This window comes from Lagopus muta, chromosome 7 (genome assembly GCF_023343835.1).
Source record: "Lagopus muta isolate bLagMut1 chromosome 7, bLagMut1 primary, whole genome shotgun sequence".
In the NCBI taxonomy this organism is placed as follows: domain Eukaryota; kingdom Metazoa; phylum Chordata; class Aves; order Galliformes; family Phasianidae; genus Lagopus; species Lagopus muta.
In genome coordinates, this window is record NC_064439.1 from 48,132,144 (window position 1) to 48,145,234 (window position 13,091).

General features: G+C 39.9%; 1 protein-coding gene across 1 annotated transcript in view; it reads right to left on the reverse strand.

The window, feature by feature from the left end:
* Positions 1-3,222: 3,222 nt before the first annotated feature.
* Positions 3,223-13,091, reverse strand: part of LOC125695825 (immunoglobulin kappa light chain-like) — a 29,026-nt gene continuing 19,157 nt past the window's right edge. The window contains exons 4-6 of the mRNA XM_048950810.1: positions 7,231-7,524; positions 5,918-5,977; positions 3,223-5,266 (exon numbers count right to left, since the gene is read on the reverse strand). Coding sequence (XP_048806767.1) covers positions 5,127-5,266; positions 5,918-5,977; positions 7,231-7,524 — 494 coding nt within the window. The 3' untranslated portion in view covers positions 3,223-5,126. The remainder of the gene's footprint in view (positions 5,267-5,917; positions 5,978-7,230; positions 7,525-13,091) is intronic.

The following is a 13,091-nucleotide window of genomic DNA, read 5'->3' on the forward strand; positions in this document are numbered from 1 at the left end:
TGCAGGAAGTCCTGCTGGGTTCTGGCTGATCAGAGCCTGAGTTGGACTCAACTGCTTCTGAATTCTGGCTAATCCAAGTGCAGGGGCTGAAGTAGCTCTTCTGCAGCACGATGAAAAAGACTCAGGATGGAATGGAATCATAGGATATCCTGAGTTGGAAGGGATCCACGAGGATCATAAAGTCCAACACCTGGCTCCACACAGCACCACCCAAATCTCAGATCTCATGGCTGGTCTCCATCATTTCTTCAACAGCTATCCTGGAAAGACAATGATGGACCAGAAGGGGAAGGGGTGCAAAAAATTTCTCTGGAGAGAGGAGGTTCCAGGAGAAGATTCATTTGTCCTACAACTAAAGTAAAAATATACTCATCTTGAAGATTGTCGGACAAAACTACTTGAGTCTTTACCTTCTTCCCTCTGCTTAATACCAGGAGAGTGTTACCCTCCACCACCAGTGTCTTAAGATTTTTGTGGTGTGCTTCGGTTAAATATGAGAGTTGATTTTCTCATTTTTGAAATGACTTAATTTATTTTCAGGATTGTCTTGCATTCGCTTTACCACAAATGGCAAAGCTCCAGCCAAAGGCGGAATTCAACCTCAAGAAGCTGAGGATTCTGATCTGAGATCTTCTGGTCCTCTTTAAGAATGGTGGATGTAGAAGGAATTACTCATTAGAAAGTAAAGGGAATGGTTCCCCTGTACTGCAGTGTGTGCTGCACAGCAGCAAAGGTGTGCCCTGTTGGCATATGCATGTTAGATTACTTGCAAGCAGTACGAAAATATTTGTCTGCAGTGCATACCTGAAGTGATCTTCTAAATAGCTGAGTACTCACTGCAAGTGATGTCTTGTGCACCTAGCCAAGGGATTGGTAAAAGATTGAAATAAAACTTCTGTATGGTGGAAGTATATTTAGTGATAGTTGAGACTAGGGAGCTAAAACTTGTCAATTGATTGTTGTTGCCATTTCATCTATTTCCCTTTAGGTGCAGAGGAACAAACTCGTGAACCGTTCTTTGGAGGTTTTTGGTCTGCTCAGCACCTGTGAGTGTGTGCTGGTGCCCCACATGTTTCAGAGTCTCAAAATGATTTAGTCTGCTCTTGGGATCTCCTTTAAAATTTGTTTTGGTAACTGGTATCAACAGAAGTCAGCTGTTGGCAGGCTGCTGTAATCCTTACGCAGATCTTTCTCCCTTGCAACTATTTGTGAGAGGAATCCACGTGTTTCTATCCTTATCACCTATTCTAGGGCATTTTAGTAGATGAGAAATCAGAATTCTCAACCATGCAAGTTCTTGTTCAATATAGGATGCAAAGTGCTTCTTAGCAAGACAAAGAAAACAGAGGAAATCCCTTCCCACAAAAAAAATTCATCTGCACATTAGTCCTTTGTGTTTTAGAAATGTGTTCCATTCTGTCGTCTTTTCATTAGAAGCACCAGATTGACTGCAATCATTTTCTCAATACTTTCATTATTTTTGCAGCCACAGCAGGAGCACAGCAGCTGTAATGCTCATGCTTTTAGAAGCTTGAAAGCACTGAAAATCTGCTGTGATAAGACACTCATTTGAGAAGACGTACCTTTCAAGCATTAAGAAAGTCCTGGCTGCAGAAATTTGCATTAGATAGCATCTCACTCTGGCATGCATACATGATAAATAAGAGTGGAAGTCCTGCAGCACCCATGTTTGTGCACAGCGGCAGCCCTTACATGTGGCTATCACAGTTAGAGCAACGTGTAGTGAGCCATCAGTGTCACTGTTTTTTACCACGTCACGTAGGCACGTGGTTTTATCACTCTGCATTTCCATCGCCGCGGTTTAGAAACTTTATGTGGTAAAAGACAGGGCGGCTGTGGTCTAACTGTCCTCAGCTTATCGCCCATTTCCATCGCAGCCCACCTCCTCTGAGCTGGTTGTGACTGGTTCAGTTTACAGGTTTTTTCCACTAAATAACCTAAGCTTCCTGCCATTAGCCCCCCCTGCACCCCACGCCTGAAAACATCCGCTTGTCCTCCTATTTGGGCCAAATAAATAAGAATACAAACGTGCTATAAGCAGCGTATGCCTGTATAAATACACTACAGGGGCATGTGATCTGTTGCAAATGTGAGACTTGCAGATATGCACTTGAGAAACCCCATAAACTGTGAGATAAGAGCTATTCTGAACATTGTTCAGCACTGCTTATGGGCAGGGTTTTTTGTTCAAAAAGCTTAAAAGGCCATGTTTTCTCTTTTTTTCACTGTGCAACACGGACAGCATCTTTGGATTTGTACGTGAGACGGCACAAGTGGATTTGAGGATGAGCTTAGTAAAAGCAGACTTGATTCACTGTAGCAATCAAATGCATTTCTAGCCTGATGGACTAGCAGGTATAATGGTGAGGGAGGCCTGGCAGTGATATTAATTATGTTTCTCAAATCTACAGTAAGTGCATTTCACAAATACTTTTGCTGTTGTATTTCACTTGCACTGGAATCAAGCCTTAGCAAATAATAATGCAGGATATCAGCCCGTTTTCAAAGAGAGTTTGACTAAAGATTATAGAATCTCAGAATCTTAAAGATTGGAAGGGATCTCTGGAGGTCATCTATTCCAACCCCCTGCTAAAGCAGATTCCGTAAGAGAGGTTACACGGAAAGCATTCAAGGTGTTGAGCATCTCCACAACATCTCTGGGCAGCCTCTTATCCTCTAAGTAAAGCAGTCAATCCTCATGTTCAGATGGAATGTGAGAAATGTGTTCCATTTGTACCTACTCTCTCTTGTCCTATCACTGGGCATCACCAAAGAGAACCTGGCCTCATGCACTTGGCTCCTGCCCATTAGATATTTATAAGCATCGATGAGATTTTACCCTTGAGTGTTCTTTTCTCTAGGGTGAGCAGTCCCAGGTTTCTCAGCCTTTCCTCATGAGGGAGATGCTCCAGGATCCTAATAATCTTCGTAGTCCCCCTCCGGATTCTCTCTAGAAATACCCTCTCTTGGACTGGGGCCGCCAGAACTGGACACAGTGCCCAAATGTGGACTCAGCAGAATGGAGTAGAGGAGGAGGAGAACCTCTCTTGACCTGCTGGCCATACTCTTTTTAACAAACCCATTGGCCTTCTTGGCTGCAAGGACACACTCCTCGCTCATGGTCAACCTATTGTCCACCTGGATACCAAGTTCCTTTTCTGTAGAAAGAACAGTTTGTGCTTGATTGTCTGTTTTATTTTCTTCCCATTCTCACTGTACAATTACACTGTCCTTCTCTTCATCATCCATCGTTCCTGTCTGTTATCATTCTGCTGCTTCATCAGTAAGGTCAAATTATAGAGTCCTAGCCCTGTATCTTTATTTCCCTTTGGTCTGTGGCAGATACCTTCTCTGTTCTAAAGGTAGATGTACACCTCCTTCAAGAACAGAAGTTTTGTTTCCCTGCTTCTCTTCTAGACATCACCCATCACCCTATTACTAAAGGCTCACACACAGACTCTGTAAACAGAGGTAAGGGCCCATGACAGGGACCCTGTGTTCATACTGCTGGTTGGACCATTTCTTTTGAGCCCAGTCTGTCTCTATTTTGTTCCCTGAAATCACTTTGACTCTCAAGCTGATGTCTGCAAAGCTTGGCTGAATACAGCTGAAAGATAATTACATTCCATCAGGTTTTGTAAATATTGAAGCTAAGGCAGTGCTGAAATAGCTCAGCTAGGAGAGAGTTAGACTGAAGATCTAAAGGTCCCTGGTTGAGTCTTGAGTGTCAGCAGTGGTTTTCTGGTACTTTTGAGGGCTCCAATTCTGGGCTCATCTGTACAAGACAGACATGGCATGTGGAGAAAGCCCAGAAAAGAGCCAGGAGAGATAATCAAGAGGCCAGAGTATCTTTCATATGAAGAGAGGCTGAGAGATTTGCTACTGGTTGCCATGGAAATACTCAAAAGACATCTGGCCACAGTCCTGAGCTGCCTGCTCTAGGCAGCCCTTCTTGAGCAGGAGTGGAAGACAGGCCTGTTGTAACAGCACCATTGTTTCTCCCCAGCTTTGCTGTTCAATGGATAAGACTTAATGGGTTAATTTTCATTTTTCTGTGTAGAACTGTGTCCCCATTTAAAAATAGGAAAAGAATAAAAGAAAAACGGGTGGTTTTAAGGATCCTTCATTCTCCAAGGAATTCAATGGACATGGAAAATAACCAAGCTTTCAAGACACCGTGGTACAGCCTGTAGAACAAATAGAGGTCTCACAAACGCCTCTCAAGGGAAGCTTTTATTGCTCTACATCATCACAGGTTTGGTGCAGGCATTCCTCTCCAAACTTGTACAAGCTCTACATTAGCAAAACTTGGAGATGAGGAGTTCGAAGTACAGCATCTGAGAGTTCTCTTGTGACGTGAGAACACTTTCTCTATTGAAGCACCAGCTGTAAGGTTTTGCTGAGTTTGAAAAGATTTCTCTAAACAAGGTGATAACTGCGATCGTTTTGTACCTTTGAAGATACCATACGCAAGTTTTCAGTTTGTGCAGCAGTGCTACCTGTGGCCTGGTGAATTTCTTAAATTTCTATAGATATGCATGTTAAAATTGCTTTTATGGTCATTAAACTTGCTAAAAGATAATATCTTTGCTTTCCAAAATCATGCCTTGCCGAGTCTTTTAAAGCATTTATCGCTTCAGAATATTCAAGTCCTGATTTAGTGGACTTATTTTTTGCAATAAATCATTGAAAGTAAAAAATAATAATAATAATAAAAAAAAGCATTGATGCGTTTTCAGCAGTGGAATGCTCCTAACTGATCCTAAAATGCATTGATAAAATGCATCAATGTTTTATGTTTTGAAAGCTCCATTACACCTCTACTCCTATGCATGCAAAAATACTTTAAGCAGGAGGAGGTTGCATTACAGAGTTCCTTCTAAAACCCCATGTAAACTTATTTTTTTTGCTCACCTCCACCTCAGTTCAACACTCAGAAAAAATTAGGAAAACACTAGCAGTAAAGCACAGCAAACCCTATATGCCTGTTCTCTTAGGATTGTTTTTGTTGTTGTATCTAGCATGGAGAGCAGGAGAACCTATGTGGATAATTATACAGCAAAGCAAATTGAAGACAATCTTATAAACCTTTCCAAACCCAGTATTTACGTTCTCTTTCCCGAGGGCTTAGCTGCATTCCTTGCTCTGTACTTGAAGAAGAAGAAGAGTACGATGACATAGTACATGGAGCTCTTCAGAAGCAGAACAACGTACACCAACTGCGCTGCCTTGTGCGTCAAGTGATCTGCAACAAATGTAAGGCAGAAAATTCCTGTTGAACATCAGTACTGTGCAACCTCCTAGAAGAAACAGCTAGAGCCAGGTCTGTGTGCTACATTTATGTGGAAATATATGACACAGTGTCTGACTGTCCCCTGAGCAGGCTGCAGATGGGGCAGGTTTCTTAGCGCTAGATTGGCTGCCAGGTTATCATTCCCTGCAATGCAAGAGCGTCTGGCTCTTCCACCATCAACAACACCGTGTTTCCTGGAATCATTTTGCATCAGTTTCTTGACACGAGTGCCCAAAGTATTTCCTAAATCCTCATTCAATCTAAAGGAAAGCTTCTTTGCCAGTTGCTAGTCTGAAGGAGCATCAGCTCAAGCGCTGTGCATTTAACTGTGCTGAGTATTTAAAGCAGTGACGTTTAATGCAGGCTAATAACCTAGAGCAGCAGCCCCAACAACATCTGCAACCAGCTAACAAAGTCCAGCCAGGAGGGCTGCTTTTTATACTCCAAAACATGGTGATTCAGAGTAGCATGGAAGCCTTTTTAAGTTGCAGACCCCAGAATTTAACAGATTTCCTGCAAGCTATTTAAAATGTTCCCGTTGTTCATATTAAGCGATATCTAACTTCCGCATTGCTTTCCCCCATTTTAATTCATTGTCATTACCTCTGTTAAAAACTGTGCTGTTTTTAGATTCAGTGCTACAGTTCTTCTGAGGAGAGATCTCTGAAGAAAGCAATGGAAAGAGAGTTTAAATGACAAAATTGGACTTAAATTTTAACAAAGATTAACATAAGGCTAAAAAGAAGAGCAACAGTGAAGTGGAAGTTAGTATTTAAAAAAGTAGGATGTTGAAGACATGTCTGTAGATCAGTTGTCCACCAGTAGGATTCCGTCACGGGGGGAATTGAAGGGGACAAATGTTGATCCAGAAGTGAATGAGTGTTTGTTGCCTTAACCCGGGGCTTTGCTTTTGCCCTTTTGTGAATGCCTCTGTTAGGCAGATTTTTGGCAGCAGCTCTTTAATTTCCCAATTGAAGTCAATCTGAGCACCCGGTTGTCACTCACGTTCCCTGTTGTGAATTTGCTGTTCCAGTGGTAGGTTGGTGTCTCTAAAACGACCTCCCTTTCTTGAGCTTTTTTCTTTTTGGGGTTTGTTCTCAGTTATGGTATTTGAATTCATTGAGGTGGGAGCTATAAGTACACTTGAAACATACTTTTGTCAGAATATATTCTGAAAGTAATGGTTGTGTATGGCTACATTTTCACGGAGTGGAGCTGTACTCATGTACAGCAAGGCGAGCTCAGGAAAGATTCACCTATCCAGAATAAGCAGCTTTCTCAGTGATGTTACCATGATTCAACCCGTTTGTAGGTTTAGACCAGTTATTATAGATTGCCTTTTTTTCCCTCTGAAACTGTATTGGCTTTCAGATTTTTCCTCACGTAATCAGTTTTCCAGCAATTAAATAATTTCTTTCTTTTTAAAGTGGTTATTACCTCACTGCCACCAGACCATGAATAAGTAACATATTCAAACATCGCTCTACACACCCATCAGCCTTATTTTTGCCTCCTGCATTTATTATAGCCATGTCTGATGTCAGTGGGATCGATGCCTCTGCTGTAACACAGCTGTAACACGGTTTTGAAGAAATTCTGCATACTGCCAGGTAAGGCAGTGCAGACCTTTTGGTGCAACCCTGCTTTACACCTGCTGACACTGAAGAACTACAAAGGAGCCTTCGCTTGGCAAACTCAGCATGGGTTGATTTTTTTCTCCTGGAAAAGCTTAGATTGTTTCAGCTGATGAGAACTTTAGTTATGGTGCCTAGGAATGCAGAAGCTTGCAGGAGCAGTCATGTACAGCATTATTTCTGGAATTTTGCTGAAAAATAAAAATTCATTTATAAAAAAAAAAAAAAAAAAAAAGGAAAGACATAGTAGGTAGAACGAAACATTTAAAATGCAGTGCTTACCATGTGTGAGCAGTGACTGTTCTCCACTTTCATGCTCAAAATGGCAAGAATATTTCTTGTTTTTGTCCTCCAGTGGTACAGATAACCAGGAGCTGACTGAGTACTTCTCCTCACCTGGAAACTTCCAGACATCTCCTTTTACTACGTTCTGTGTTACCTCCTTTTGTGCTTCATCCATCCATTTCACCCGAACAACTTCTGGGTAGAATTTCTCAAACAGACAAACATACACGAGTTGGTTTTTGTGCTCCTTCTGCAGGATTTCAGAATTCTCTGGTCCAGAATTTCCTTTGTCTGGATTTATTTTTGGAGGTGAAGAGAAATAACAAAATGAAGAGTTGGAATCTTGGAAGTGTACAGCAATAAATCACAGGTGTTCAGAGACAAAATAGTTCTTCTCGACAAATACTTTAGCTCTCCAGTTTATTATGAAATACTTAGGATGGGAATGGTGATGGCTCAGGTACAAAATACATTTTAGGTAAGTGGATGGATGGATTACAACCCTTGCTATCCTTCATGTAAAAACAAGCTTTCATTTGAGCTGACTGTACTTGACATTTAGACACGGTTTATATGAGATGAATTTAAACTATTAAATCAAAGTCTACCACTTGGGTTCCAGTCAAAAACAGTTACAAGACTCTTTTGAATAACTGGGAATAGAAAACAGGACTTCCAATCTTATTTTAAATATGCTATTTCATAGAGAACTAACAGCAAATCAATTGCAAAAGCAGAAGATTCACTTAAAACAGTCTAAACTCAATGTTGCTTATACAACATATAGACTCTTCCAAGTCCAGAGAATGTTGGATAGAAGCTTTCATACTCTGCCACGCGCATGGCGAAACACCATTTGAATTCCAAATTGTTCAGTGAACACGAATATCTAGACAGCTCTGCTCATGCTTCTCCTCAAGCAGCACATCTGATAGAGAAGCTTTTATCACTGTACATTAAAAATGATCTCTCAAAAGATTTCTTGAGTGCTTTATTAAATTAAATTTTGTCCGGTTAGTCGAAACTTTAGATACGTGTTCAAAAATGTTTGGAGGGTTGGTTTTTTTGGGGTGGGATTTTATTTTATTTTATTTTATTTTATTTTATTTTGAGAAACACATTAAGAAGCTGAAATATTGTTGAATATATTCAAAGCCACTCTCCCTTGAAGCTGAGTCAGAAGATGTTAGGGGGCTATGGGGCAGCCTATATCCCACGGTCTTCCCAGCAGAACTGCTCCCAGACAGAGTCTGCATAGGTCATAGGCAATTATTAAATAATAAGTGATGGTTCCAGCAAGAGCTGTGTTCATTTATTTATTTGGGAAGTTTTTCCAGTATGCATGAAACAATTATGTGTGAATATATAGATAAGCTGCAATTATGTTTAGCAGAAAAAAAAGTCAAAAACCTGTCAGTGGATTTTGATGTATTTTCAGGCTTATCTGTAAAGTTAATTAAGTCAACAAGCTGATTTACATTGACTTATCTGTGCACAAGATCCAATACTTTCTGAGGAATGTTGAAGTAGTAAATATCCACTCTACACTCTGCTGCCTTTTTTCTTTAGTTATGCTCTCTCTGTGCTGCTTATTTCATCAAACAGTTCTTTTATGCAGGCTTGAAGAGGCAGCCATGTCTTTTTAAAACAATTATCACCATGCAGATGTAACCTGCGCATAATTGTTAAGCCAGTGCATGGCTTTTCTTGTAATAAAGCAGGGAGAGTTGGATTGAAATTCTAATTATCCTTTTTTGGATGGCCCCTCAAAAAATGAGCTGAGGGCACTCAGCTTATAGACAGCATCTTGGATCTGAAGTGTTGGTGATAACATTGCCTGTGCTGAGCCTCCCCAGGAAACTTAAGGAAGGAGCCTCCGCTCAACCTTCACTCCACAACTTTGCCATTACAAAATGTAAACAAATAAACAACAACGAAACAAACACCAACCCAAAACAAACAGAAAAACAACTTTAAAAGACCTGATGGAAATGAGTTTATGAGATTCGTGCCAGTGCCAAGTATCTGGTATAACCACACTGCTGTATTTCCTTACAGAAAACGTTTATGACATTTTGGCCAGAGAAGTATTCCGTTTTATGAACAAAGAGAGTCTAGTTATTTAGCTAAAAATCATGTGGAAACTCTGAGTTCAATTTCAGTTTTCATTACAATTCCCAAAGAGTCTTCAGTGAAATGCCCTTAAAATTCCATTTCAAGCTGATCTTTGCTATTACTTTTTAGAAGATATTACAATAAACCAAAACTGTTGATTTCTGAGGCATTGACTGAGCTACCACACACCTTCTACTTTTTTTCTTTTTTTTTTTTTCCCAGAGAAATTAATTCTTTTTTAGGGATGCTGAGTTGCTTTTGACCACATGACCCTGAAAGCATTGATTTTATTTGATTTTATGATATGAAACTGAATGCAAGGTCTTAACCACTCATTTTGAATCCTTTTCTTTATCTCTTTCAAATCCTTCCAAGTTCTCGTTTTGTAACAAATTTTATGTGTGCTTCTCTATACACTGAAATAAAGATCTCTAAAGATCCATGGGAGCGGAGGTTTGTCAAGCATGTTTTCACCCTCTGTGAGCAAAACCAGCCTGCTTTGGTGATATCAATATGTGTAGGCTGTTTCTCTAGCTGAATCTATTAATGCACAAAAGCTGAAACTCATCACACAGTATTACTCAGCAATCCATTTCCAATTTCTGTGAAACACAGATTGTTTTGGGTTAACAACTATAAGGAGGAAATGTTGTACTGGAAGGCAACTGGAAGTGTAACTATTAAGATTATTTAAATAACCTTTATGTAGATAAACCATTTAGATAACTATTTAGGTCGTTCTTTTGTATCATGGTGTAACTAAGAGTGATTGTGCTTTTTATTAAAAAATTGAGAGGGGAAAATGATTCTTTTGCCAAAGATGGTGCACATAAAGAAACGCCTTGGGCTCCTGTTTAACTGAATTAATGAAAAGCACTACAGGAAAGCTGGGCTGGACAGTCCTGAACAGCCACAGCTCCTCTCAGGCTTGTTGTAGGAGCCCTTACTCATTTTGGATCTAACTCTGCATGCTGAGGTCCATTGCAATATGCTTACACAGGTGTGGGGTCAGGACTGTTGACCTCCTGCTCCTACCCTACTTGCATACAGAGTACTGATGTTAGTGTAGGGTGTCAGTACCAAAATGGCAGCATCACACAAGCATTTCGGTAAATTTGAGATGGATTTTGCTACTGCAAATTCCACATCACTTTTCTGTCATCTGTATTACCCTGTTAGAACAGCATACCACATTCTTTCTCCTCTAGGTTTCCTTAAAAGAAAGAGGTACTCAGTTCGCCTTCAGGCCTGTGACATCCTTGTTATTTCTGCTAAAGTCATTAGCAGATGTACCTACTAATATTATTAACGAGGATTAGCTCTGCAGTTTTCTTTAGATTGCCCACATCTTCCCTTATTTGTTTCATGCACAACCCTTTCTCCATAACACCGGTCTGGGCTTTCAAATCTAATGGGTTTTGATTCAGAACTTCATGTTCTTCCCCATGAACACACACAAAAAGCAAACACAGAAAAATACTAATGAGTGCATTTTGATTTAAAAGGGCAGAATATCAATTTAATTCAATTTTAGATGATGTAAGTAAATGTAAGCATAAACAATATATAAGCAAGATGTATTTTAGTCTATAAAATTGCAAAAAATAATTCTAGCTATTTGACTACTGAACTTCATGCTTTTGATGAAATCATGGTAGATTCCTTGGTAATATTTAGGAGTTGGCATCTAGAGAAATCAAATTTTGCTGCTGCAATTTCTGCTGTGTGCTTATTTACTGGAAATATTAATAGATTCTTTGTCTTATTACTTCCTAATAAGCTAGCAATGTACTTGTGAGGTGCCAGATCACAAGCATGAGGTAAATGTAGGCTTTTTATTCTCTTAATTAGTCAGGAACCTTGGCCCTTGTCAAGGAAACTGAATCCTGCAAGTTTTGGTAGACACTTGAAAATCATTTATTTTAAGCTGTAAATACTAATTAAATGGTGACCACCTGATCACCAACGTAAGGGCTTTCACTTAATTCACTTAATTTCACTTAACACAAAAAATGTCCCAACATAGATATTTCTAGTGAATTGTAGTTATGATTTTGCTAGTCTCTTATAAAGGAACTGTTTAAAACAATCTTTGATGGATATGCTAGTATAAGGCAATGCATTTAATCAGGCTTAAAATATCTGGAAGCAATAGTTCCTCACCCTTGTGTTTCTGTAATAGTCCACCCCAGGATTACAGTGTTTAGATCACCAGTTAATGGGGAAGAGGGAGGATTTTGTCCTCAGTGTACCATTCAAATAAATATCTCTGCAGGAACGGCAAGAAAAAGGTGACTTCTTCAAGTATATGTTAATAATGTTAATGTTAATAATATGTTAATAAGAAGAGGAGAATTTGGAGGTACTATTTTATTTCTACTGCCAAAGCGCTGTGTAGATAACAAAAATAATTAAGCACAAATTCTTTCACTTTTACTAGTCTAACTGAAAAAGGGCTTCAGCAATTTTCACCACTGCAAACTGTTACTTGAATCTGTATTGAGAAGAGGATTTCTTTTTTTATGTTTAATTCACAACTGCTTGATTCTGTTGTTAATGCTTCGGTAATTGGAAGAAAGCATGAGGGCTCTTGAAACTACTCCTGATCATTTTTCACAGTATTTCCAAGGAGGAGTTATGCTCATAAGTGATAAAAAAACAGCTCCTGGGTATATTTGCAATCCTAAACCACTGCATTACAGATCAACAAGACTGACAGAATGACAAGATGAGGGAAACCCACGCGGGGACAGTGCTGACCAAAGCTCTAAGCAAGCTGAATGTCCTCCAGGACACCATAATAATCCATCTGCATGAACACAAAAAACTCCTTTATCTTACAGTAAGGAAAGTAACTTACCTGATACAATGAGCTTTGTACCAGTGCCGAAAACTTTGTAGTAATATCCGTACACGATGGATAAAGTCTTTACAATATCAGATCTGTTATCTTTATATCACAGTATCTCAGAACGGCTAACGTTGCCCATGGACTCTTGTCCTGACACTGGGTGCCACTGAAAAAAGCCTGACTTCATCTTCTTCACACCCTCCCTTCAGGAATTTACAGATATTGTTGAGATGATCCTGAACCTTCTCTTCACCAGACTGAACAGACCCAACTCTCAGAGCCTTTCCTCCAATCCCTCTATCATCTTCATGGCTCTGTGTTGGACTCGCCCAAATACACCAATGTCCCACTGTGGAGCTCAGAACTGGACAAATCCACAGGTGGGCTCCTTGGTGCTGAGCAGAGAGGAAGGATCCATTCCCTTGACCTGATGGCAACGCTACGCCTAATGCAGCCCAAGATACTGCCAGCCTTCTTTGTGACAAGGGCACATTTAATTTATGAGTAAATATTATTTTATAAAGATAAACAGATTTGATTTAATCAATTTTTAGATCCTAGAACAGCAAAAATAATCAGTAACCTAAAGTAACTAACTAACTAAATACATGGTGCGAAGATTTTGAGGAAATGTTCATTGCTAAATGGGCAGGGTTCATCTCAACTAATTTCAGTCTTTCAAAACTTTAGATGGATGTAGCAGACTAAGTAATTTCACTCCTTATCTGCTACTTGGAGAAAGCAGCAACAGCAGAATCACAGAATCACAGAATGGCTCGGGGTTGGAAGGGACCTCAAGGATCATCAAGCTCCAAAGCCCCTGCTACAGGCAGGGCCACCAACCTCCACATTTAATACAGGACCAGACTGCCCAGGACCCCGTCCAACCTGG